This window comes from Drosophila biarmipes, chromosome 2R (genome assembly GCF_025231255.1).
Source record: "Drosophila biarmipes strain raj3 chromosome 2R, RU_DBia_V1.1, whole genome shotgun sequence".
In the NCBI taxonomy this organism is placed as follows: Eukaryota; Metazoa; Arthropoda; class Insecta; order Diptera; family Drosophilidae; genus Drosophila; species Drosophila biarmipes.
The window spans coordinates 4271391-4297296 of NC_066615.1; the positions used below are offsets into that span (position 1 = coordinate 4271391).

At 45.3% G+C, this 25906-nt stretch overlaps 7 protein-coding genes across 11 annotated transcripts; 2 read left to right on the top strand and 5 right to left on the bottom strand.

The window, feature by feature from the left end:
* Positions 1-6332: 6332 nt before the first annotated feature.
* LOC108029768 (uncharacterized) lies at positions 6333-8683 on the bottom strand. Of its 3 annotated transcripts, XM_017102277.3 has the most exons (4): positions 8615-8683; positions 8369-8506; positions 7244-8313; positions 6333-7160 (listed from the first exon to the last, which is right to left on the bottom strand). In XM_017102277.3, exons 2-4 carry the CDS (start codon positions 8481-8483, stop codon positions 6513-6515), a joined length of 1833 nt encoding a protein of 610 aa, XP_016957766.1. In that variant the 5' UTR covers positions 8484-8506; positions 8615-8683; the 3' UTR covers positions 6333-6512. The 3 variants fall into 3 exon arrangements, with proteins under 3 accessions (XP_016957766.1, XP_050743703.1, XP_050743702.1); XM_050887746.1 differs by lacking the exon at positions 8615-8683 and having other exon boundaries at positions 7244-8307; positions 8369-8566; XM_050887745.1 differs by lacking the exon at positions 8615-8683 and having other exon boundaries at positions 8369-8564.
* Positions 8684-10714: 2031 nt separating this feature from the next.
* On the bottom strand, positions 10715-11565 carry LOC127010964 (zinc finger BED domain-containing protein 4-like). The gene is made up of 2 exons (XM_050887224.1): positions 10962-11565; positions 10715-10906 (listed from the first exon to the last, which is right to left on the bottom strand). The coding sequence occupies exons 1-2, from the start codon at positions 11205-11207 to the stop codon at positions 10715-10717; spliced, it is 438 nt and encodes a 145-aa protein (XP_050743181.1). The 5' UTR covers positions 11208-11565.
* A 1857-nt stretch (positions 11566-13422) lies between these two features.
* LOC108029521 (putative inorganic phosphate cotransporter) lies at positions 13423-16548 on the top strand. Of its 3 annotated transcripts, none has more exons than XM_017101821.3 (4): positions 13423-13527; positions 14727-14936; positions 14993-15447; positions 15514-16548. In XM_017101821.3, exons 1-4 carry the CDS (start codon positions 13494-13496, stop codon positions 16246-16248), a joined length of 1434 nt encoding a protein of 477 aa, XP_016957310.1. In that variant the 5' UTR covers positions 13423-13493; the 3' UTR covers positions 16249-16548. The 3 variants fall into 3 exon arrangements, with proteins under 3 accessions (XP_016957310.1, XP_050743573.1, XP_016957309.1); XM_050887616.1 differs by lacking the exon at positions 13423-13527 and adding an exon at positions 14160-14466; XM_017101820.3 differs by lacking the exon at positions 13423-13527 and adding an exon at positions 14161-14663.
* LOC108029526 (uncharacterized) lies at positions 16291-17670 on the bottom strand. Its single transcript, XM_017101827.3, has 4 exons — positions 17486-17670; positions 17292-17424; positions 17085-17233; positions 16291-17020 (listed from the first exon to the last, which is right to left on the bottom strand). Exons 1-4 carry the CDS (start codon positions 17614-17616, stop codon positions 16612-16614), a joined length of 822 nt encoding a protein of 273 aa, XP_016957316.1. The 5' UTR covers positions 17617-17670; the 3' UTR covers positions 16291-16611.
* A 7-nt stretch (positions 17671-17677) lies between these two features.
* Positions 17678-19046, bottom strand: LOC108029523 (uncharacterized). The gene is made up of 5 exons (XM_017101823.3): positions 18649-19046; positions 18535-18594; positions 18243-18478; positions 17917-18187; positions 17678-17856 (listed from the first exon to the last, which is right to left on the bottom strand). The coding sequence occupies exons 1-5, from the start codon at positions 18991-18993 to the stop codon at positions 17761-17763; spliced, it is 1008 nt and encodes a 335-aa protein (XP_016957312.1). The 5' UTR covers positions 18994-19046; the 3' UTR covers positions 17678-17760.
* Positions 19047-19075: 29 nt separating this feature from the next.
* LOC108029518 (ribonuclease 3) lies at positions 19076-23482 on the top strand. Its single transcript, XM_017101816.3, has 3 exons — positions 19076-20655; positions 20711-23035; positions 23094-23482. Exons 1-3 carry the CDS (start codon positions 19152-19154, stop codon positions 23222-23224), a joined length of 3960 nt encoding a protein of 1319 aa, XP_016957305.1. The 5' UTR covers positions 19076-19151; the 3' UTR covers positions 23225-23482.
* Positions 23483-23633: 151 nt separating this feature from the next.
* Positions 23634-25894, bottom strand: LOC108029520 (mitochondrial-processing peptidase subunit alpha). Its single transcript, XM_017101819.3, has 6 exons — positions 25696-25894; positions 25230-25608; positions 24758-25174; positions 24550-24690; positions 23991-24495; positions 23634-23933 (listed from the first exon to the last, which is right to left on the bottom strand). The coding sequence occupies exons 1-6, from the start codon at positions 25749-25751 to the stop codon at positions 23761-23763; spliced, it is 1671 nt and encodes a 556-aa protein (XP_016957308.1). The 5' UTR covers positions 25752-25894; the 3' UTR covers positions 23634-23760.
* Positions 25895-25906: the final 12 nt, after the last annotated feature.

Genomic DNA, 25906 nt, shown 5'->3' on the forward strand with positions numbered 1-25906 from the left:
AACTACAATAATCGCGCGCGGTGGCGGTTTTCAGTGGTGGGAAAGGCCGTCGATTGCACGCGATATGTATCGATGTTTTCGATGTATTTAAGGTATCGATGTTGAAAGATGTAAGATGTTTCCATCAAAATTGTCAGATGCGATGAGTTATTACCACAAATTCTAAATAAAGTAAGTAAAAACGTTAAGCGATAGGAAATATTAAGCTGTTCTACCTATAAGCCGAACCGAAGTAACCATGCTTTAATAGAAAACGAATTCGGCACTGGCGTGGCACTATCGATATTTTGAGGCAAAGGCTTCACTTTAAGACGCGTTAGTGAGAGTTGGCCATTGGCGCCTAATTTAAAAAAATACCCTACGGTGATTAAAAGTTTTAAAGTTTCCATTAGACTACTTCCCCGACGTATGTACTGTATGTACATTAGGGCTCACTTTTTTAAACACTTTTATACCCATAAAGAAAAGTAGAAATGTGGTAGAGAACACATTATTCTAAATTATATTATTGTTAAAAAACGACTAAGGGCTTTCAAAACAAGGTACATTAATTCTTATTAAATTGCAAAAAGAGTGTTTATGAATGATAATCATCAGAGGAAAAGTAAAACGAATTATAAAATATCCTAAAGGGTTCCTTATGAAATTAATATGCAAAACTATGACCCAAACTAAACTCCTTTAATGTTATTTTAAAAAATCCTTTGACAGAAAACTGCATCCTCCTGCCAAGAGGAAACTCCCTCTTTGAAATGCATTTTTTCAACTTTTTTGATTGCCACCCCCAGCAACCTATGTGCAGACAGTTGCGGTTAAAAGTTGTGGCTCTGAAAAAGGAGTGTGCCAAAAGAACTCTCATTTAAAAATCGCCGAACGAAAAGCAACTTTAAAAGCTGAAAAAATTAAAATATCAGTTTACGTATCGGAGTGAAATAAAAAATCTGTCCAAGGCCGACAATTTGTCGGTTGGGCGGGGGGCGTGGCGTCGAAATGATAAATTTCACATTAAATGCCAGCGCTTAAATGAAAGCGTCGTAAAAATAAACGACAGGCTGACAGTGGTAGGGGGAGTTTTTGGGACTTGAGGCCGAAAAAGAAGTGAAATAAAATTCCCTCTCTGATGGACTTCATTAGCGTATCCGTATTCCCCAAAAAATGGGTCAAGTTTCGACGACTTTATCAAATTACCCAGCCCAGAGATTTCAAGCTGCTAATTGCAGTTTTTAAAAAGGCGCCCATTTCCCTGCCAAGCCAACTGCAATTTTCACTTTTAATTAATCCGAGTTACCGAGTCTGCTGGAATGTGTATCCGTATCTCTGTGTTTGCTCTGCTAGTTTGATGTTGATGGCGACAGACTAAGAAACTTCTGCGCGCCCACAGAATGCGGCGCGGTTCCGATTCGGATGTGTAACCTATTGAAAGCTCTTAGGTGCCGACATGAAAAGGCGTTTAAGGTGTGTGGTAATCTATAAATTAAGGCACGGACTTCGGAAAATGTTGAAAAACACAAAAGGTCAGCTGGTTTCGCTGGCTAGGACCTAAGGACTTGCAGGCGGTTAAAACTCATAACGCCTGCTATTGCGGCTTAATTGTCGGCGACAGGCGGCGCAGGCAGCAAATTGGTGCGGAATAGCAAGTACCTCATCAACGAAAGATACAGCAAGCAACTCGGCGACAGCAACAACAAAGTGAGTTAAACTAAGTTAGTGGCTGCAGGCCAGCAATCTCGGGTTGTGTGTCTGTCCATATGCTCATTGCGCATAAATCAAAATCAACTTGTAAATTTAATAAGTCGCTGTGCTTTTCTTGTTTTCACTCGTTTTTCTCATTTTTGTGGCGCTTGCCAGAGATTCGCCGATGATTTATGCTGATGTATTTTGAGCGCCAACGAATTGGCGAGAATGTGGGGAAAATCGTGGGGATTACAGAAAAATAATCAATTGAATATGCAGAACAACAGAAAAAGAAGTTGCGGCTGACAGAAAAATGTAAAAATCAAGTTTTCCAAAGCACTAGCTTATTCGGGGTATTTACTAGCAGTGTCAACGCAAACAAGCAAATATTGTATTAACATGTAGATCCGCATACAGCTAAATGACCAAATAGTGCCTTTCGAATGGCTATATTTAAACTATAGTAAAAAACACATTTACATCAGAAATATAAATAAAGAGAAAAGAAGCTAAATTCGGCAAGCTAAAGTTTTTATTGAAGATCGTTTCCTTGGGAGCGTTGTACTTACAGAGTTTTCCAATTTTTAGAAAACCTATAACTAATCACAGAATAATTGTTCATTTCAATTTACTATCGTTTTTGTTTTGAGAAAACTAAATAACGCGGTTAGGCATGGTAGGAAGGGCTGAGGCACTTAAAATTGAAACGGGTATCTGATAGTCGGCACTCGATAAAATAAAAAAAGATTATAACTATTATTAATTAGTTTGTCCGGGGAAAGGGCTAATTGCTAGGCAATGCAAGAAGATCCCTGACCCAAAAATACAACTTTAATTGTTACACACTAAAATTAGTTGGAAATATCCCACTCCACTTTCCCCCATTTTCCAAATGTAATCATCAAACCTGTAAACGAGGCAAGAGACACTGAGTAATGAGAATTTCAGACCCTGCCGACAGTTTGACACTTTCTTGGATGTTTTGATGGGGATCTGGGTCTTGGTCGTGGTATTGCGGTCTGGAAAGGGCAGTCGAACTTTTCTCGAGGAAAACACACATTTTCTGCCGACTGGCGTAGTTGCATGTGTGGAACCGAAACCCAAATTAGGTTGCATTGAAAGAGAGGGGAGTTTTATGTGGGAGGGGGGTTTCCCATGGGCAGATACGGATACAGATCCAGATCCAAAACCAAGTGCAAGTATGATGTATGTGGGTCTGTCTCGGTTTTGAGTGCAGCGAGCAAAATAAATGAGTTTGTCAGCCGGCAGCGACATGATTTGATAATTGGTTTTAAAAGAAATTCGAAAGCTGAAGTTGCTGCCGTTGGGGGGAAAAACAGGAAATGGAAGTGGCTTTGGCGTTTGAGTTTTTGTATACAGCAAAAAAGTCAACTCTTATTAGCTTGTTAATAAAAGAAAAATGAAATAAAGTGAATTGAAAATATGACTTCAAAAGTCACTTCTGTTTTCCTGAATAATAGCCAATTAGGCAATTTTAAAATAATTAGGCAATTGAGATACAACTACCAATTTTTAACAATGAAGCTGTTTATTTCTTATTTTAACAATATACAAGGTAAAAAATAATAAAAATACCGTTAACTGAGGTACAAGATTTAAGTTAGTTTTACACAGTCTTATACATTTGAAAATTAGAACTTATTATTAAACCAATCATGACAAAATATAATAAAGGATTATAATTCATGTACTAACAAGAAACTATAATCAGCAATAGTTTTGGGCCAAATAAATGTTGGCTTATGACATTTCTTGCGCAACAAAACTTTTGGCCATTGACACTTGAGTGTTGGGTTCCTCGAAATTGGCTTAAACAACAAATGACTTGACAGGGTCGCGAAGCTGACTCACTGATGGCGGATCAGAAGTTTGGGCTTTGGGTGGGGCTATTTCGGGCACTCACCCAGATTGCGAGTCATTTTCAATGTTCGTTACGGTTATGTAACCCCAACCCCGAGTGACGCACTCTCGGAAGAAGTGGATATAAAAACAGCATAATTCCCGACACTATGCCAGTTTTGTGCCAAAATTCCAGATTGGTTTATCGCGGTATTTTAATTACTCGCCCTTGCGAATTGAGTCCTTCTCATCTAAATTCTCAATGGTTGTTATTCCGTCTCTGGGTCCCATAATGGACTCATTAACTTGCATTTCGCTGGGGGAGCTGCTTAAATGCAATCTGGCTGTCTGCGGTTGTTTTGTTTAGTTTTGTATCGCATGTTGCATGTTGCTGTTGCATGTTGCTCATTGCTCATTGTTGCCGCTGGGGCATGCAGTTGCACTTGTCGTTGGCCATAAATTAAAGTTCGGGCTCCCCTTTCTGGCGGAAAGTATTTGTCGCACGCAAAAAAAATTTACAGGCGACAGTCTTTTCAACATGATGGTTGCAGAAATTGCATTTCATAGCCTGTTTGGGTTAGTGGATCCCCACACAGGGTTTTATTTATTGCAGCTGTTGCCGTGAGGGGGGTGAGTGGGTGGCGCCCGGAAACGGTATCCTTGGCAATGGTCAGTCAAGTTCAAGTCAAGGCTAGGGAAGAAAATAAACAGCTTTCCGGAGCTTAAGGGTAGCAGAAGCTGAGAAACAAGCGCCAGCTGTGTGCCAGTGGAAATGAAACATGATCAAAGACGACGAAGGTAAAAATTATTTTATATTATTTTTTATTTCTTTTTTTTCTTATTATTTGTTCGGCCGTTTCTATAGACCCAAGTCTAAGTAGGGGATTCTTTAGTCCTTCCTGTGGGAGCTATAGGATATAATCGTACAGTCCGGCTCGTTCCGACTTAAACCCCTACCTGCGATTGAAAGAAAACCTTTTCGAAGTTTCTTTCCGCTAGCTTTGAAAAGTAGAGATTAGTTTCCTTAGAAACGGACGGACAGACGCATATATGTATATCGACTCGTCTAGTGATAATGAATAAGAACAGTGGAACTATTTAAAAATAAAACGCATTCAAGATGTACTCAATCTTCCTACTTATGAAAACCTCTCTCATGTTTTGCTCTAAATGCTTTTCGCCTGGCGCACGGAAGTTAATTAAGGAGAACACTTGTTGGGCAACTGTTGGCGGGCAGCTTAAATCCGTCCTAGCTGACTCGAAATTCCTTGGAGCCATGCTCTTTTTGACAACCTGCAAGGTAGAAGATAGGCACGAAGATATTTACTTTGGCGGAAAGACAACTCCCTTCGTGACGTAGACAAATTAGTGCAGTTAAAATTAGCAGGCGACTAATTTGATTACGAGCTGATGAAAAATGTTTCGTCTTGTGAGGGGGATTTTGATAGACAGCAGACAATTTTCAGGAAAACGCCCCTGAAGTTTGCACATAATTAAAACACAACTTACAATGCAAGCAGACAGACGAAAAACACAAAAAAATAATGTTTATATCTAAAAAAGGAGAATACATATATTCCTAATTGCCACTGGAATTTTTCAGCTTTTCTTTGACAAGTTTTCCCACAAAAATTGACAGTGGGGCGACGGAGATTGTGATTGCAAAATGCAAAAGTCTCACATCGCAGCCACAGGCCAAAAATGTTGAATAAATATTTGGCCAGCAAACAATAATGACTTGCTCCAAATGAAATGGAATGAAATGGGAGAGTTTGTTATTGATTCAGCTTCTGGCTTAATAAAGTGGCAGGGTGAAATACTCCGAAAATGATTAACTAATGCGAGCGAAAGTGCATTAAACCGAGCCAGAGATAAACCCATGGAAACCCTAATGGCCACATATTCGGAACTCATAGGTAAGTAATACTTGGCTCATCAATCATCCGCTGTGTGAAACTTTTAGCGAAAACGTTTAAACGTGACTTCCGACTTTGGGGAGCAGAATGCCGAAACCATAAAACCCCAATCGTGTGCTGATGTTACTGCGCCCCCAAGTGAAGTATTTATTACAGCCATGTATTTCTATCTATGCCAGCGCAAGGTGCCAACTATGTGGCCATATCCATTTCTGGACTGGCCCCCAAAATAGTCTGCTCAGCCCGGCATAAATCAATTATTTTGGAACAGCCGCTTAACGGCCGATTCGCCGCCGGCCTGCCTTCGTAAGGTGCAAGCCCCTCTTTCGGCCCCTCATATCTGAGGCATTCACATGCTCGCCTGCACTCGTAAATCGCATCGAACCCTTTCAAGCGTTTCGCAAATTTGATTTGACCTTTCGTCTGAACTTTGCGGCTTTTACCGATCCAATCAGCGGGGTAAACTCGTTGCCAAAACGTAATTGTCCATAATGCGACCATATTACACAGCTTTAACAGATTGAACTCAAAGAACTTAGGTAACCAATTTAAATAAGCATGTTTATTGTAAAGAATGGAATATAAAACAATTTACGCTGATAATAAATCTTCAAAAACATGGGAGCAGAAAACATTTGCGAAATGGAGTGACGTGGTATTAATTATAAATAAACTTTCAAACGGTATAAATAATGAAATAGGCTCTGGGTGCAATCTAAGTAACGGGTACCAGATATTCGCAACACTATATCGTGCCTCGTTGAAAAAGATTAGATGCGCCTCCTACCGGGAAGAGTGATGCCCATCATAAGATTGCGAAGCGCGCCTCTTTTAAAATCATGAAAACCGCACCAACAAGGCCAAAACATTTTATCAAAGAAATACTAGTTTAACAATCTTTATCTTCTTGGAATTACTTGCGATATCTTAAAAACGGATACATTTAATACAAATGATTGTAGGAAACGAGAATATATCACTTTGGATTGCCAATAATCCAGTTTTACAAAACTACACTAAAAACCTCGAAATTATATTATAACTTCCCTCTTTAGTTTTGTTTTAGAGATTGACTTTGCAAGTGGCCTGGTGGCGTTTCCTATCGCGGCGCTGGCACTCTGCGCTGCAATAGGACGCAGTAAAGCAGCACGTGAAGACGGCCTCTTCCAGACACAGGTAGCACCACTGCTTCCTTTTTACTTCATTCAGCTTCTTTTTCATGGCGTTCAGCTCGCTCTGGCAGCTCAGCAGGTGCGCCTGAAGTATTTCGGCGGTTAGATTTTGAAAGGTAACGGAGTCAGAAATCCCACGAATGGGCACCGGAGAGGGGGTATCTGAAGCGGTTAAATTAAGCCGTCTTTTTTTTGCAGTGCCGGGAGTGGCCGGAGTTGACGGTCTTCCTCTCTTGCCAGTCGAACCATTTTCGGTTGTTTTCGTGCAATGAGATAGGGCTACCTGGATGAGATTCTCGGCAACGGTGGGATCTGCATGAAACCCAAACAGCGAGGCAGAATAGTGTGACAAGATCATGTGACACTGCAGTTCCCTCAAAGCGGCACTGAGGGCTCGAGAATTCCGTGGCTTAATATGCGATTGAATGTCAGATTCTATGGGAGTTATATCACGTTCAGAGATGAGTGCCCGGGAATGAGAGCCACCGAAAAAGCGGACATCGTACTTGATGGGCTGCCTTCTTGAAACGCTCATAACCTGGTGAAAAAGAGTGTATATAAAATTTTCATATACTTATTTCCATACATATCCATACTTAAGTCGGTTTTTAGAATATCTACCTTTGCGGGCCAGGGTGGCGACCCAGTTTGTTTGGCAAATACCAATTCGTGCCGCTGGAGGCAGGGCTTGGCAAACCAGAGCTGAGACAGACTGGCCTCGTTGGAGTACCTATAGCAGTCGGGACAACGTCGGATTTCCCGGATATCGTGCGTCACATCCCTCAACAACCACTTAGTAGCGTTGTACTCGACGCTCTTAGGCCCAAAGAACACTGCAATGTTGTGTTGCAGATCGAGCAGGTCCATTAGAAACTCCGCTAGATACTTATACTTCTCAGTTTCGATATTTCGCTCGATGTCGGACAGCCCCAAGATCTTCGTCCTAAAAAGGGTGCGCCTAACCAGCGCCTGGTCGCGTTCGTTCCAGTGCTTGGCCATGTACTTGGACACGTCCATAGAGATCCAGGAGTAGTGCTTTTCCCAAGAATAACTCAAAAGGCGACCCAGTTCCTGTTTTTCCAACTGCGGCGGATTGAGGAGAGCGGCCAGGGCGAGTAGACGGCAACGTGTGCAGCGCTCTAGATCACTGCCCCCGTCGCTTTCCGAACTAGTCTGCAGTTCATCCTTGACCCTGGCTTGCTTTCGCTGGCGTGTGCCCTTTTGCTCGCTCACAAAGAATACATCGTCATCCCACTCGGGGCTCTCGTGCTTGAGAAATTCCGAAGTGGCTATTGGTTTCTGGTTGATGTTGCTATTGTGGTCGAGCAGGGGTTTTGGCGTGGGTATTTGGGAAGCCTCCAAGGTCTGTGTGCTGATGTCCGGCTCCTTGTCCGACTCGCTGACCTCTGTCGGAAACCGGTAGGGCTGATTCTTGTCCGAGGGCACCGAGTAGTTGGGCTTCTCGGGATCCTTGCGCTGGCAATCCTCGTGAAAGCAGCGTTTACAGGATGCGCATTTCTTCAAGACTCCGGGCAAATGACACTCGAAGCAGTAGGGATCTTCTGTGCAACTGGGAAGGCTGCTCACTTTCTGGCAAAAGGTGAGGGTCAGCCTCTTGGACCTTGCGCCGCCAACTCTGGGCAGCAGGATGCCTCGCTCCATCGCATTTGTCACGGACAAACTAGCTGCCTCTGGTTAGTGTTGTTAGACTTTGGATTGGATTGGGTGTTGAATTGATTCCCTTACCGGCACTCATGAAGTTAAGCAGGGAGCGTTCTAGGACAGCCACTGGCTGGCCAACGCCCTTCTTCAGCTTTTCCATCCAAATCCGGATGGCCATCGGGGGAAAATTGCTGGCCATTTCATCTGCGTGTTTATGTTTTTCTGCTCAATCCAAATCGACAATCAATAATACAGGTAATCGATAAAAACAATTTAAGCAAATAATCTTAAGCGAAGTAAATTAATAATAGCAGTTAAGTAAACACATACCGAAAATTGTGTAAAAGGTAGTATATGTAAATATTACATGTTTATTTGTATAAATCGTTTTACCAATATATCCGATCTTTCGATATTAATCATAAAAAAAGTTTCACAACACTGCCCAAGTGTACAACATGCCCCACCTTCTTTCGTTGTTCAATACTGAAATTCAAATTTCTGGCGCAATTAGTTGCCGACCTAACATTATAAAATAAAATTGAATCCATTTTACCATAGATGACTTTTTTGGTTCAATCAGGTAGTCTCTTTAAAGTGGCGTACGTCTCGATTAGTGTGCGGAACTTGTTTCATTTTGACGATTGTAATAATTGCTAAAAAAAAATGAAAAGTTTGCTGGGCTGTAGCTTACTTCTCTTTCATGCTCTAGGGGTTCAACTCCTCCAGGAATACTATGAATCTTTCTTTTTTGATAATAGGATAATTTTGATAATAGGATCCTCCTGTGTAAGAGTCTCATACAAACTTGTGTTTTATTAACTAGAGGTTGCCTCTCCGTAGAAATCTCATGATACATGGTGTAGGTTCGACTCAGAAATTTATTTAGCTTTTGCGGGAGAAATTGAGAAACGCTTAGAGCCATTTGTGCTCGCGAGCCGCGAGAATGTACATATGTATATGTATATGTATATGTATATGTATATGTATATGTATATGTATATGTATATGTATATGTATATGTATATGTATATGTATATGTATATATATTATATGTATATAAGTCCAGAAGAAGTACGCCTTCATATTCATCTGCATCCTAGAAAAGCGCCGGGCACTGATGGCATTAGAAAAATTGCGTAAGCGTTTCCTAAAAAGTGAATCCTGCTCCTTATCTTCCTGATTAACTCAATGCACATATCCACCACTTTCCCTCTAATTAAATGTGGGCTGTAATAAAAATTACATAAGAAAGGAATACCTGAAAACCTTCTCGAGCCATCCCGAGCGATATGCTTGCTTCCCACATTCTCTAAAATATTCGAAAAAATGTAGGATTATGGGGGTAACAAGCGTGTTTGACGCCATTCCCGACCACCAGTTTGGTTTTAAATACCATCACAGGACTCCAGAGTAAGCGAATACCTATATTAATGGTGGAAAGTTGCGAGGGGAGTTTGAGAGGGGAGATCCACGCATTCACCACAGGCGCAATACTTGTGTTTAATTTGGACAAGAGGCTCACCTGGAAACAGCATTTCAATGATTTTTGGAATGTACGTATTGGGTATTGAAAATCGACTGGTTTGTGTTGTGGTCGATTGTAAATCTTGAATTTTTTCCATCTCCTAGTCTCTTAAAAGGTCCACAACTGGAATGGACCGCATCTCCTATTCCATGATTTTAACTAGGCATCCGAAAACTCCAATAATAACAGCTAGGTGCCCGAATTACCGGTATCACACAGGGTTTTCCGTAATTGTTTTCCTAATCTAATTAAATTAAATTTCACATAATCATCCAACATAAAACAACGTAAAACCCCCATAGTAAAACTCAGTTCTCTATTCCAAGAAATTATAGTTTGGTGCTTTTACTCAGTAGCCTCCCTATTAGTTGAAAAATGCCAAAGCCTACACATCTGTCGCAAACTCAAATGCAAATCTAAAGCCCGGACCGAGTCTGTAAACATTCCAGAAACCAACAACACAATAATCTTAGGCCCCACTCTAAACAAAAGATATATATAAAGAACTCTTCACAGGCAAACTTTAAAAAAAACGTATAAACTCATTCAATACACCCCTAAAAACCTTCACAAAAACTTTTAAAATAAATTCAAATGTCCTAGTACAATAAACCGAATAATTGACCCTAATAAAAAACTTCGCCATCCGTTAGAGGTGGAGAAACATCGATGTTCGCAAACATCGATGTTTTCGATGTTTTCAAAAAGAACATCTAGTAAAACATCGATGCTTTGAAAAAAAATGTTTTTTTGTTTTTTATTAGTAGAGAATATATCGCAAGGGAAAGACTAATATTTTTCAAATTATAACAAAGAAACAAAGGCTTTATTCGCAATTAAATAAAAACAAAAGATCATCCGAATCCTAAGAGATCATCATATTCACATTTTGGTACGATTAATTAAGGAAAAATATCTTGATTTTTGTTAATAAACATTAACTTGTCCACTACATCAGGCTCGAGCCTTGTGCGCCGATCCGACACTATCTGTCCAGCTTTGCTGAAGCACCTTTCGGACTCACAGGATGTTCCTGGTACACAAAGGTATTTAAGTGCAACCTGTTGCAGCGATTCGTATATATCTGCTCTTGTCTATAACAAAAAAGGATACTTTAAAATTTGTGATACTAACTTCATCAAAATTCACCTTCCAATATTTTAGTGGGTCGCATGTTTCAGGCTCGTTTTGGGTTTCGAGATGCTGTCTTAGTAGGATCACAGCGTCGGTTCGCGGTGAATTTATCTTCGCTTTTAATTTAGAATCAAGGAATGAAAAAACCTTGGAGGGGCCGTGTTCAACTGGTGGTGTAGGCTCCATCGGCGGTGTGGATTTTTCCATTGGAGATTGTACTATGGAGTTCCTGCTCCAAAGCTTTAGCCACTTGCTCAGCATTGTAGGGTGATTCAAACCCGTCTTTTTTCAAGCGGGGATCAATAATTGTGGCAATTCGGGGCACTGTTCGCGTTTCATAATGTCCGAATCGAGTTCTCATGTTGGCGTTTAAAGTGTTAAAATCGATTGTGGCTTCAACGGAAACGAGTTCGTTTTTTAGGTCAGATAGTTTGCGTTGCATCTCGCAAATCAATGGTATCACCAATGAAATGGTGGGATACTTTCCGCCCGAAATCGTTTTAGTCGCCTGATCAAAAGGACGCAACAGCAAACATAGCTCCTTCATGACTTCAATGTCATCGGCCGAAAACGGCACAGGGGCCCTTGGAGTAGCCAACAGCGCCGTTGATAGTGCGTCGTTCGTAAGAAGGATCCTCTCCATCATTTGAAACGCGCTGTTCCAGCTTGTTGGAACTTACTGCACAAGTGAGAGAGCCGGTTCCACATCCTGAGCGTTTTTAAATTTGGCATTTGGATGGCATCCGTTTACCCCTTAAAAAGATATTTTCCGAGATCACTGCGTTCATACGGACGAACGGACAGGCGGACATGGCTAGATCAACTCGGCTAGTGATCCTGATCAAGAATATATATACTTTATATGGTGGGAAACGTTCCGTTTTAGCTGTTACATGCGTTCTGACGGATCTAGTACACCCTTTTACTCTACGAGTAAAGGGTATAAAAATAAATGCACCGAGTCAAAAGTAAAATTTGGCATGAAATTGCAAAAAAAAATCGCGGTGATTTTCGAGCATAATTTTTTAGCGAATTTTGATGGTGAGTTCCCTAATCTAAAGTATTACCCAAAATGGTAAGTGTTACGTATTATTTACTTAATAAACCAACTAAACCACCTTAAAACTTAAAAAAACTGTAAAGTTCTTGGAATTGAATGGTCTTAAATGGAGCGAGCTACAAGACGGGAAGGAAACTTGATACGTTACGTGACCACAAAATGACAGACATCAGGGCTTCTGTCAAGATTCCGGTGATCCGTGCATCCGAGGTGCCGATGAGGCGAGTCGATAAATCGACTAAATATCGATGTTCGGCTGACCTTTGTTCTTGTTCCATTTTGCAAGTTCTCTTTTGATATCGATGTTTTGGCGGACAGTATCGATGTTTCATCGGTCTTTGAAAAAGGTCCATATAAGAGTCAGTAGTATATAAAACCATTTTAAAATAAACGAGAAAGGAAACTACGTCGGCAATTGTTGGTCATATTTTAATTTAATACCGTATATGTTTGACGAAAATTAAAAACAACGGCCTATAAGGGTGAAGAAAAAGTTAATTAAAACGGACACAAATATTTAAGCTGAGAATAAGTAGACTGAACTAAATTTTGACTACCTGTGCTAGACTGGGGTCAAGCTTCCAATTTTTCAAACATTAACCCATTGTCCCCAATATTTCTAGAAAAACATAAAGCTTTACGTAACGGTAAAAATGTGTACATAATGCAGCTTACTTACAAATTTAAAAAAGAAAGAAGGGAAGCTATACTCGAAAACCTTGATTATCATATAAGTTGTATTGTGTCTGCTTTTGGTTGCAGGAATGGCGTAAAGAAATTTTTCTTGGGCGGTCAGAATATGTAAATGTTGTAGATTTCAGGGGCACCCTGGACTTGCTTATTTTCCCACACACTTTCTTCTTGTATAATGATAATTACATAAATGATAAACTTTCCAAGTTGACACATCGCTTAGCCCTATATAGGCTTTCCCCAGAATTCGGCTGGAATCCAATGTGTGGACAGCTCTAATCGGAGGTCATAAAACAATTAGACCTAGATAATCAGCAACTCTTGCCGGCACAATTCTGTGAAAAAGTGCACAAAACAAGAGATTACACTTGAATCAGAGGCTTTAAAAGGGCTTTCTACTGCAGCACAGGATCTCTCAGGTGAAACTACTTCATAACTAATATAGTGTTCTTGAGGCCAGGAGCCAATCGCGATAATGGTTCGATAGGCTTGTAAGAGTAAATCACAGACAAGCCATAATATTTGCATTGGATCGGTCGCGACGAGTGCCGAGATCTCTGGTGGAGGTTTATGGTTTTATGATTATTGCTGCGATTGTGGCGAACGATCTGCGTAGCCTCGCGGGCACTCAAGAACTGGAGGCGGAGGCCCCTGTAATCTGGGAAGTGGGCTCTTGTGATATCAGTATAAAAGCGAAAGGTACACCAATCGCTCCGCAGTCATCTAACATTTTCGCGCCCAGGCACTCCGGCCGAATTTAGTCCGAAGTGAAACAACAAATATATAAGTTTGACATGGGTTTCGACACCTCCGAGGATAAGGCAAGGCGTAAGTGACTAATCCAAGAGACAGTTGATTTGTTTTGAGTTAATACATGCTTAAAATTTAAGAGATTGATTGGTCAATATCTATATCGGTCAGTGTTCTGTAACTTTGATAGTAGACTACGTAAAAGAGATAACCCCTATTCAATTCTGTTGAAAACAGTCTAGTTGTTATGCGAATAGTAAGTTTTAAGAAATATCTTTTATTATAAATGGGCTGCAAGATGGACTCCGGTCGATGTGTCGCCGGCCAATGTGAAGAATCTTATACGAAGTCTTATACAGAACCGCTAGTTAAATAGGTTATTGATAGGAAATGGACGACAGAAGTACACGATTACACATTCGGACATACATACTTATATCGATGATAATCTTCGTACACTAACCGCCGTCCTGGTCTTATACGCTTATATCGCTCTCTTTTTTTACTGCCTTATATCGCTCTCTTTTTTTACTGTAACTGCACTTTACGACACACCAGACCTACCCTAAGAGACCGTTCCATTGCGAAACAGACGTCTGGCTATATTTGCAAACCATATCTAGCCGTATATCATTCACCTGCTGAGACCAGAGACTTTATGAAGCACATCAGCAGATAAATACTCAAGCGTACAGTGCACAGGGAAAATATTTATTATCTTTTGGGAGGACTGTACATCTGCAAGGCAGCGATTTTTGGGCGTCTTAATCTTGCGATCCATCGAGTTCATAGGCAGTTAAAGTATACGACTCCGTTCACACATTGAGCCCCCTCTAAGATCTACTCCACTGTCGCCATCGAGAACTTTTCCATTGAGAGTGAAGCGGCTTTTGTTTTCCTCATTGGCAGGCGTTAATGATAATGACAATATTATTATAATAAAACTCACAGCGCTCTGTCGGAACCGTTAATTAATGGAATCGTCACTATCAGAGCATTGTTAAACCTCAATAAAATGTAAATTGAGTAAAAAAGGTCCTAGAAATAATCAAGCAAGTGACAAACAGTTCGCACCGTACATTTATAATGAGGCAATCAATAAATCGTATGGCAGACGTAAATCCGTAACTAAACAAACATGGTTTATTATTCCAACGGAGAAAGAAGGCCCCTGCTAGTACGCGTATTACCAAGTCCGCTCAGGAAATTTGGCTGTAAAAAGACGTTCACTATTTTTGTAACTTTAAATTCTAACATAAATTATCATATCCTTTTAGCCACCGGTTTTGGAGCACGCCACTGGCAGGCAATCCTCCTGTTCGTTGGCATGATGATCAACTACTTCCAGCGAGTGAACATCTCAGCCGGTATTGTGCCCATGACCCAATCCACCGCAGGTGCTCCATTCTACAATTGGGATACGTCGGATAAGTCCTTGATCCTCAGCAGCTTTTTCTGGGGCTATGTGGTCTCCCAGGTGCCGGCAGGTGAGCTCCTACAACATCTGGTGAAATTCAAAATATGTTACGCCTTCTTTTTATAGGACTCCTAGCAAAGCGATTTGGCGCCAAGTTAGTCCTAGGTTCGGCGACGGCAATTGGTGGCATCCTGTGCTTCTTTCATCCCCTGGCAGCCAAAAGTGGCTGGAAGACTATTTGTGTTCTGCGCGTCCTCACCGGACTGGTACAGGGAACTGTCTATCCGTGTGTTCACACTCTGCTGGCCAAGTGGGTGCCTCGCACGGAGCGAGGATTACTTACTACGGGCGTATATTCGGGAGCACAGTTCGGTACGGCCGTTATCCTGGTCACAAGTGGCTTTATCTTTGAATCCAGCATGGGCTGGCCGGGATTGTTCTACCTGTCCGGCGGTCTGAGCCTGGCCTGGGCGCTGCTGTTCTTCTGGCAAGCGGCCAATGAACCCGCCTCAGCGGGCAGGATCAGCAAAAGCGAGGTGGAGTACATCGAGAGCCTTACGGGTAGCAATAGCTCAAGTCAGGTTAGTCCGCTATTGATGGCCTCCCCCAAACGTCGGTAATCCTTAAGATTCAACGTCTTATTTCAGTCTATGCCCGTGCCCTGGTTGTCGATCTTCAAGTCTCCAGCCTTCTACGGTCTGTTGGCAGCCCATTGTGGATTCACCTGGGGCTTCTACACACTACTCACTGAAATTCCCACGTACATGAGCAGAGTTCTGCAGCTTAACGTCAAGTCCAATGCCTTTCTCTCCTCGCTGCCGTACTTTGCCATGGGCTTGCTTTGCTTTGTGGTCAGTCCCATATCGGATTTGCTCATCAACCGTGGCGCCATCACGATCACCATGGCCCGGAAGGTGTTCAACTCAATAGGACAGTGGGCACCGATGGCCTGTTTGATTGGATTGGGATACATGACCGCGGAAGAGAAGACGTGGGCCATCCTTCTGCTGACGCTAGCCGTGGGTATCAATGCGGGCTGCTTCTGCGGCTACTTGATCAATCACATCGATCTATCGCCGAACTTTGCCGGCCCCATGATGGGAGTGACCAATGGTATTGCGGGCGTGACCTCTATCGTGGCTCCTTTGGTGGTGGGAGCGATCATAACAGATGAGGAGGATCCCAGCCAGTGGCGACTGGTGTTCTTCATAACGGGAGGAATTTACCTAGTGTGCAACACCTTGTTTGTGATATTTGGCAAGGGGACTATTCAACCGTGGAATGAGCCGCCTTCCATGTCCAGCACGATGACGCTGCGCAACAACCAAGAGAACGATTCAAAGTCCATTGCCCCAACATTCGACAAGGATAATCGGTTCTGAGGAACTTCCCTTGCTCCTGTAACCCACAGACAATCTCGTTACTTGTACTAGTTATAAATTATTGTAATTATAGCTTGCTGCCTGCGCCAGCGAAATTTCGATATGCCTAGCTCTAACGAAAGATATTGGTTTATGTTTACGCTTATGCTAAGGGAAGCCTAATGACTTAGTTGTGTGATAGCCAAAACAGACTTTACGACGTGTGGCACGTTTCTAGGGTGATTAAGTCGTTTTGAGTATGTCAATAAGTAAATCGTCTATGCATACAGCATACTAATAAATATTTACAGCCCTGTGTAATCGTCGGAATGTGTCGTTAGATTAACCATTGTTAACTTGGAATCGCACCGACTTTGTCGCCTGTTACTTGACCTTTTGCTGTAGCAGGCGCTGCTCGTTGAGGCGCTGATTGATGCGTCGCGTGTTGGCCATCGAACGAATGATGGTCCACAGGGCTAGGGACCACCCGAGGAGGATGGTGGCGCACAGCACCCGGCCATAGGCGTTCGCCTGTCCCACTGGCATCTCGGCACGTAAGGGCGTCTTTAGCTGGCAGTCCACGTGCACACGCCTCCAGTTGCAGCGCTCCAGATTCGCCATGGTCGTCGGCTGGCCATCCTTGACGACGTTCTCATCAAAGCGGCTTTCCGCCGCATTCAGGCAGTAATGCTTATCGGGCCGGGCAACCAAGTCGTTCTCGATCAGCTCATTATCGCCCATCGGGCAGTTGAGATAGAGCTCTGGCAGGGGTATGGCCACCGTGGCCGCCGACCTGAGGGGATCACATAAAGTTATTCTGGAGGGCAAATGCAATTCAACATTCAAGATCACCGTACCGCTTATCACTGGGGGCATGGTAGCGGAAATGCACGGGCAAGGCCAGTGTCTCAGTAATCTTGGGTGTGCCGCGCAGTAAAACGAAGAAGGGCTGCGCCCGTTCCGTGGCCACTTCAATGTTGACGAACTTCGGGTAGACGGCACTTAACTGCGAAGTCAAAGTGTTATGGTGGAGAATTCTTATGAGTTAATCTCCGATACCGCACCCTCTTCAAACGCTGCAAGTCGTCCAGTTCGTCTGTGCTTATGTAAACAGATGCGGGAAATGCCTGGAGTAGCCCGTACTCGCAATCCTTGCCCACCAGCGGGTAGTCGAATCGCAGGCGATACGTGAGGGACCTGCGAGAACAATTCTCACTTTAATTTAACAAATTATAAGAGCAGTCTCCCAGGCAAAAACCTGTGCATGCCGGCTCTGTCCATTTCCACTTGAATAATGGGTGGTTCCACCACATAACAGTTGGCAACTCCTACCGTTAAGGCCAAAACCAAAATACACAATAAACATTTCTCGTTTTCCCTGGAAAACATTTTTTAAGCCTATTTTAATATAACAACTTCAGATGAGAAATTGTAAATAAAAACAATTGGCTTAGGGTTGTCACTTAACATCAATTTATTCAGCGTTGCCACACCAGTTACACACTACAAGGCGGTTAAATTCAAAAATGCTTATCAGGAGTTCCTTTCCTTATACATAGCGGATCCTTTTCGCGCTAATTTATCTGCCATTTCGTTGCCCTCTATGCCCTTGTGTGCCTCCACGTAGTTCTAGGAATTCCAAAATAATGTTAGGAAAGACGTAGATAGGTGCTTTAACAATTTACCCACCCATTTTACTCTTATACTGTTGTTTTGAAGCAGCTTATCCAACTCCTTGAAGTCAACTACGTTTTTAACGGGCTGATTGTTCTTCAGCTTCCAGTCTCTTTTCTTCCAACCCTCAACCCACAAGGTGATGGAGTTGATCAGGAACTGCGAGTCGGTGCAGATGCATAGCTTCTTGATTCCCAAATCCAAAGCGGTTTTTATGGCATGAATTGCCGCCTGTATTTCCCCGACATTGTTGGTGACGCGGCCTTCCACGGGCTTGGCTGCATTTCTTTAAAGATTAACGTGTTTTAAAGCATTGATTTCGACTCACATTAACCACTTACAGCTGGTGATTTTTGCCAAAATAAACGCCATAGCCGGCACAGGCTCCTAGACGCCCATTTCCTATGCAAGAGCCATCTGTGTACACAATCACATAGCCCTCGGCGTCGATCTCGAACTGGAATCCACCCACCTGCTTGAGTCCCGTGGCTTCGGAGACGTGAGATGCATGTCGTGGAATTTTATTTCTAGTGTCAACAGATTCCTTGCCTTTTCTCTTGCGATTGAGGATGTCTGCCTGAAAAGGAATACATTTGTTTAAAGTTATCTTCGGGAGGCTCTAAGATCGTCTACCAAACTGCCATAGCTAGATGCTGGTTTTGGATCTCCCTCCACTTCGTTCATTGCAGCGTTCTAAAAAGAGAGTAGGTTGGTTCAGAGTTTACATATGTAGATTCTCCTGCTCACCAGCTCATCTTCAACAAGGTCATCATCCTCTTCGGGCCAGGCCTCTGTGTACTTGGGCTTCTGGATCCTATCGATCCTCTCCTTCCAGCTTGCTGGAGCTGCCTGCTTCTGGCGTAGGGGCACCGCCGCATCCTGCGGAGCATACACCGATCTACAACCATTGACAAACTGCTCCGCCTCTTGTCGCGAGTTGAACTTCTTGTACTTGGCGTTTTTGAAGCCCTTGACCTGCTCCTCGCACTCCGTCCAAGAGCCGTATACTCCTGCCTTTCGACCACTGGCTACGGCGTAGAAGGCCATCGTGCAGCGCTGGAGGCTCCAAGAAAAATACCGGGGTAGTAGCATATTTCAATGGCGTCGTCTATCGAAACATATGTGGCATGGCCTTGCCGGACGGGCGAATGTAAACAAACCCCCGAGAGTTGCCAGATCGCCTATCCGCGGAGTGAAAAAGAGAACAACCTGCCGGTTTTCCAGGAGGTTTTTCATTAAGAAACTTCGCCATGTACCAGCCGCCTTTGCCGCCGCCAACTGTGCAGCCTCCACCGCCGCCTCCTCCACCCCCACCCGAGACGGAAGATGCCCTGTCTCCGTCGGGAGTTGGTCCTTCTCCGCACACTTACTTGTCTAACGAAACCCACGCTCAGAATTACGTGTATCCGGTGGCATCGACTCTTCACGCTGGATCCGTCCCCAGCTTCGATCCCTTCCAGCAGCAGGTGCCCTACGGCTACGATGGCTATGCTTACCCTGACCCAGCACAGAAGTTCTATGCCCAGGAGACTGCTTACCATGCACCAGGAACATCATATCCCCACGACGGGTACAAATACCCAGAGCGTTATTCTGCTTACGCCTCCAACTACCGACAATCATCGGAAAGGGAGAGGTACAGCTCCTATGGCTCCAGCCAAGGGTACCACCATTATCCAGGCTACAGCTCGGAAAGGCGTTACGAGCAGCGACATAGCCAGGGACACCGACATCCGCAGGAGTCCCGATATTCTCACGAACCACGACATGGACATGGACATTATGCTCACAGACCGCCAAAGGGATCCCACCACGGCTACTATGGGTCTGGAAGAGGTGCAGCCAGCGAGGATTACCCACAGCGCAGCTATCGCGAGAGGGAGAGAAGCGAGACCTTCGAAAAGCCCAGACCTAAGCCCAAAGTGGAGACCGAAAGGGATCGCCTCCTGCGGCAGTGGTGTTCCAACTTTTGCGAGAAACCAGAAGATTACGTGAGGAAGATGAACGCGCTCAGCGAAGCCGATGCTCCCGCCGAATCCTGGGTGCGATCCTCACCAGCTGACCCATACTACGAGCGCACCAATAACGAGAACGAGGTGAAGGGTCGTGTGCGGCTGCAGAAGCTGTGCAACCTGTTCGACGAGGAGCTGTTGCAGAGAGCGGAGCGGGTACGCCAGAAGCTGCCCGTTTACGTGCCGCCACCGAGAAAGGCGCGACGTCGTGTCTGCAACCATAAACACAAGTCAGAGGCCTGCTCCTCTTCTTCATCCTCCGACGAGGACTCCGATGACGACGCCTTTAAGATCGAGCAGGACTGTTGCATGGAGGAGCTGTCACGCAAGGTGCAGCATCCGCAGCGGGTGCACGCCGATCTCTGGCACAATGACCCCGGCGAGATGAACGACGGTCCCTTGTGCCGTTGCTCGGCCAAGTCTCGGCGCATCGGCATCCGCCATGGCATCTATCCAGGTGAAACGGGCTACAAGTTGTGCGACCCAAACAGCAACAATGCCGGCCAGCTTTTCCACTACAGGATCAGCATCTCGCCGCCCACAAACTTCCTGACCAAGACACCCACCATCATAAAGCACGATGAGCACGAGTTCCTATTCGAGGGCTTCTCTCTTCTCTCGCATGTTCGTCTCACCGATCTGCCCGTGTGTAAAGTGATTCGCTTTAACATCGAGTACACCATTGAGTACGAGGAGGAGAAAATGCCAGAGAACTTCACGATCAACGAGCTTGACCTTTTTTGTAAGTAAAACCAAAAAAATGTTTAATATTACCTATGTCTGATGCTTGATTTCAGTTAAATACCTGTTCCATGAACTGCTGGAGCTGGTGGATTTTAATCTGATGCCCAATGTGGCGTCTGGCAGCGCTGAGGAATCCTGCCCGGCATTCCACTTCCTACCACGATTCGTCCGCGATCTTCCAGACAATGGAAAGGAGGTTCTGGCCATGGTTGAGGTACTCCGCTACCTGCTGGATAACTCAGCCCAGCTAGTGGAACGGCAACAGCTTCTGCACCTTAACCAGATCAGTCAAAGCGAGTGGCAGAATTACGTGGACTTTATCAAGGGAATGCTGGTCACAAAGCCGGGTCACAAGCCGTGCTCCCTGCGCGTAGATCAACTCGACCGGAACAACTCCGACCTGCCTGAGTGCGTGGATCGCGAGACTGGAATTTCGCATCCGGCAATAGTGCACTTTGGTATTCGTCCGCCACAGCTAAGCTACGCGGGCAATCCGGAGTACCAGAAGGCTTGGCGCGAGTACGTCAAGTTCCGGCATCTTATGGCCAATATGTCAAAGCCCTCTTTCAAGGACAAGCGAAAGCTAGAGGAGAAGGAGCAACGCCTTCAGGAGATGCGTACGCAGGGGCGTATGAAGCGCAACATCACGGTGGCCATCAGCTCAGAGGGATTCTATCGCACTGGAATTATGTGCGATGTCGTGCAGCACGCCATGCTGGTTCCCGTCCTAACAGGTCACCTACGATTCCATAAGTCACTGGACCTGTTAGAGGAGAGCATCGGCTATAGCTTCAAAAATCGTTATCTGCTTCAGTTGGCCCTGACTCATCCCTCCTACAAGGAGAACTACGGCACCAATCCGGATCATGCCCGCAACTCGCTAACCAACTGCGGGATTCGGCAACCGGAATACGGGGATCGTAAGATACACTACATGAACACACGCAAGCGAGGAATCAACACATTAGTGAGCATCATGTCTCGGTTTGGCAAGGATCATGAAACTGTTTCGAATATCACACACAACGAGAGGCTGGAATTCCTCGGCGATGCTGTTGTGGAATTCTTGAGCTCGATCCATCTGTTCTTTATGTTTCCGGAACTGGAGGAGGGTGGCTTGGCTACATATAGAGCGGCGATAGTCCAGAACCAGCACCTGGCCCTTCTGGCCAAGAAGCTGCAACTTGAGGAGTTCATGCTGTACGCTCACGGGTCCGATCTGTGCCACGAGCTAGAGCTGCGCCATGCCATGGCCAATTGCTTCGAAGCTCTTATGGGTGCTCTTCTCCTAGATGGTGGGATAAAGGTGGCGGATGAGGTGTTTACGGATGCTCTTTTCCGGCAGGACGACAAGCTGCTAAATATCTGGAAGAATCTGCCGGAGCATCCGTTGCAGGAGCAAGAGCCACTAGGCGATCGCAACTGCATTGATTCCTATCGAGTGCTTAAGGAGCTCACCAAGTTTGAGGACTCCATCGGAATCAAGTTCAAGCACATTCGCCTCTTGGCCCGCGCGTTTACCGACCGATCCATTGGATTCACCCACCTAACCCTGGGGTCCAATCAGCGATTAGAGTTCCTAGGGGACACAGTGTTGCAGTTGATTTGCTCGGAGTACCTGTACCGCCACTTCCCCGAGCATCACGAGGGTCATTTGTCCCTATTGCGTTCCTCATTGGTTAACAACCGCACACAAGCGGTCGTCTGCGATGATTTGGGTATGCCGAAATATGCGGTTTATGCCAATCCCAAGGCAGATTTGAAGACCAAGGATCGTGCCGATCTCCTGGAGGCCTTTCTGGGCGCCCTGTATGTGGATAAGGGGCTGTTGTACTGCGAGCAGTTCTGCCACGTATGCTTGTTTCCGCGCCTGCAGCTCTTCATTATGAATCAGGACTGGAATGATCCCAAGTCCAAGCTCCAGCAGTGCTGTCTCACCTTGCGCACAATGGATGGAGGCGAACCGGACATTCCGTACTATAAGGTTGTAGAGGCAAGTGGTCCAACAAACACGCGGGTGTACAAAGTGGCCGTGTACTTCCGCTCAAAGCGGCTGGCCACCTCCAGTGGCTCATCCATACAGCAGGCGGAGATGAACGCGGCCAAGCAGGCACTAGAGAACTCGAGGGACCTCTTTCCGCAGCTGGATCACCAGAAACGGGTCATCGCCAAGAGCATCAAGAAGCAAACCGGAAACGAGTTGGACAACGAGAGCGATCGCCAGCACCAGGAGGAGAAGGTCAAGCGGCCTAAGTATGCGGCTCCGCTGCAAGACGAGAGTCACCTGCCTAAACAGTATCGCATGCACGAGAACATTTCCAGCGACGAGCTGCCGGAGGACGACGACTTTGAAAGCACTGCTCCCAAAAGCCCAGCAAGTAAGTTTACAGAGTGGTCAGTGTGTAAAACTTCATATATATCTTTCCCTTTTTGCAGTGCCCTCGAAATCGAATAGGAGGGGCAATAGCAGCAGCAGCAGCGATAGTGATGGGTCTAGCTCATCTGCCAAGCGCCAGCGCCGCGTTAGAAAGAGTCCCTCGGCATCTTCCCCAACTTCATTGGGATAAATGTATCTAACAGCAGAGGTCCAGGTTTAATAATAGGAATCGTAGGTGCGGAACTGAAAAGTTTCCGCTTTTGTCGCTATCCATAGATTGACTTAAAACCAATCACTTAACAAAAAATTTAAAAGTAGCATCATTGTTGTTAGAGAAGCTTGACATTTCCCTAAAACCTTTGTACACCAAAAATCTCGTAAAACATAATTCAGAAATTTTATCCGATTTCATTATGTGGCTTTAAATATATGTAATGTCCCTGACAAATCGTTTTTCTAATTTCTTCCCAATACATTTCGAATCGTTAACTTGATATTCCTTGAATATTTACCTAGAATACCGAAGGATAAGTCGGTCCCTAGTTGCTTAGATACACATATATCAACCCAAACTGAGTAGAAAGAAACACTTAGTAACATAACCGAATTGAATTTTGGTAAATATTTAGCCAATTTAAACTTAACACGATTGCCCTTCGTACAAAATTGTGAAATACGAGTCCAACAAAGCAAAGTGATCTTTCCTAACCGGTCTCACATCCAGCGCTATTTGAACAGGGAAAGCCTCCGACCCAGCCCAGAACGTCCCGATCCGCTGACTGCGTTTGTGATGTGGCTCATCTCAGGCAGATTGTGGATGTCGCCGCGGGCGGCCACCGAAGGCGGGGAACTAAGGAGACGCTGGGCAACGCGCTGAATGTCGGCAGCAGTCACACTCTCTGCAACATTTATGAAGCATTAGTTAAAAAGTTCGAAAGTACTATCAAGGACCTTACCAATTTCTTTAATAAAATGCGTGGGTCGTTTGCGGTGCCCTGTCACCAGCACTTGACGGCCCACATCCTCGAACACAACGGGTCGCGACTCCAAGTTCATCAACAACATGGACTGCAGCTGGATTTTTGATCGCATCAGTTCCTCCCGGCCTGGCTCTGCAGCCATTCCCATCATCTCGCGGGTGAGCACCTCGACCATGTCGTTCATGTGCTGTGGTGGTGCGCTGCCGTGTATGCAGAACAGCCCGGTGTCGGCGTAGGCATGATTATAGGCTGTCGCGCTGTACATCCAGTGATAGCGGTTCAGCACCTTTGTATACAGTCGCGAGTACATGCCCTTGCCAGGACCGCCGGCAGAGAAGGAGCCCCCACCGCCCATCATGATGTTCAGGACGCACAGCGCCACAAAGTCCTTGTCCTGGTGGGAGCAGCCCTCGAAGCCAAGGACCACGTGAGCCAATTCGGGAAGGCCTGCGGCCGCATAGATGGGGATTTCGCATTGCTCCTATGGGTAAGAAATGCATTTAAAATTTTAATTAAGGGTTTTTGTGGAACCCACCTTTACTATCCCTCCAGTGTACTGGGCAATAGACGTATCCACTTGCTTGGGTCCCAAGTCTTCCAGGGCTTCCGTATCCCAGATAGCTTTGTCCTCCACAAAGTACCTTTTCACTTGATTCACCAGCTCATCGTGATCCACCTAACAAAAGATTCCATTACCCAAGTTCCAATGCATAAACGGACTTACGCCCGATAAAAGGACTTACGCCCACACCAGCAATGACCATGCGCTTGGGAGAGTGGTGGTACTTAAGGTAGTTCATCAGCACCTTCCGATCGATATGGTCCAGATTCTCCAGCGGACACAGCTTGGGCAGTCCCAAAGTGTTGTCCCTGTAGGCAGCTGCGTGGATCATGTCCATCAGTATGGGCTCTTGCTCCGGCCGCATGCCCAGCGTCTCCAGCTCAAAGTTGACGGCGCGCCTGGCCAGATTTACCTCCTGATCGCTGAGCGTGGGCCGCAGGGTGACATCCGCCAGCAGACGCGTCACAGAATCAATGGCCCGGCTGTCGATGCTGGCGGCATAGATAAGTGTATCTCGAGAGCTTTGACAGTCGCAGATGCCTCCGTTCTTTTCCAGCTCCTTAAGTATGGCGTCCTTGTTGGGAAAGTTGACTGTGGACTTTTTTATGGGTAGCCTAGTTAGCCAGGATCTAACTCAACAGAAGCGAACTCACATTGAAGGCCAGCTTTTCGAGGAAGTGCGATACGCCGCTGGGGTAGGCCACCTCGTATCGCGGTCCGGAGTCTATTACCAGGCCCACAGTGCAGAACTGTCCGTATCGCGGCTCCGAAGCGACCCGCAGGCCATTCGGCAGCGTGGTCACCTTAGTAATGGCGCTCTCCGCCAGCGGAGCTGCGTAAACGGCCTCCGGCAGGTTGGGCAGTGGCTCGGTCAGGGGCGGCAAGTGGGTTACGATCTCCTTGGAAGGAGTGTTCACCTTCTGTGGCCCATCGCTCGTCCGCACGGCGCCGGTAATCTGGCCGATTCCGGTGCCGCTGCCCACCTCGTCGCCGCCCAGCGTGGTCACCTTGGTGGCCAAACGGCGTGGATACCTGAGTTGCGTTCAGCGGAAAAGGGTAACCATTAGTTTTCGCCGGCTCCATAACACCCCACCTTTCACCACCCCACGAGATTCTTACGTGCGCCAGGAGTGCCTGAGCATTTTCAGCATGCCGATGCTGCGCGCGTTCATCATGTGCTGGTGATTTGGCTTCGGTAATGGTTTTTACAAATTTATGTGAATTATATTTGAATTTGATTCAGAAACATATTTTTTATTCTTTTTAAACGAGTGAATTTCGAAGAAAAAATGTTGATTTCTTCTTCTTCTGCTCTTGCCTTAAGTGTCAG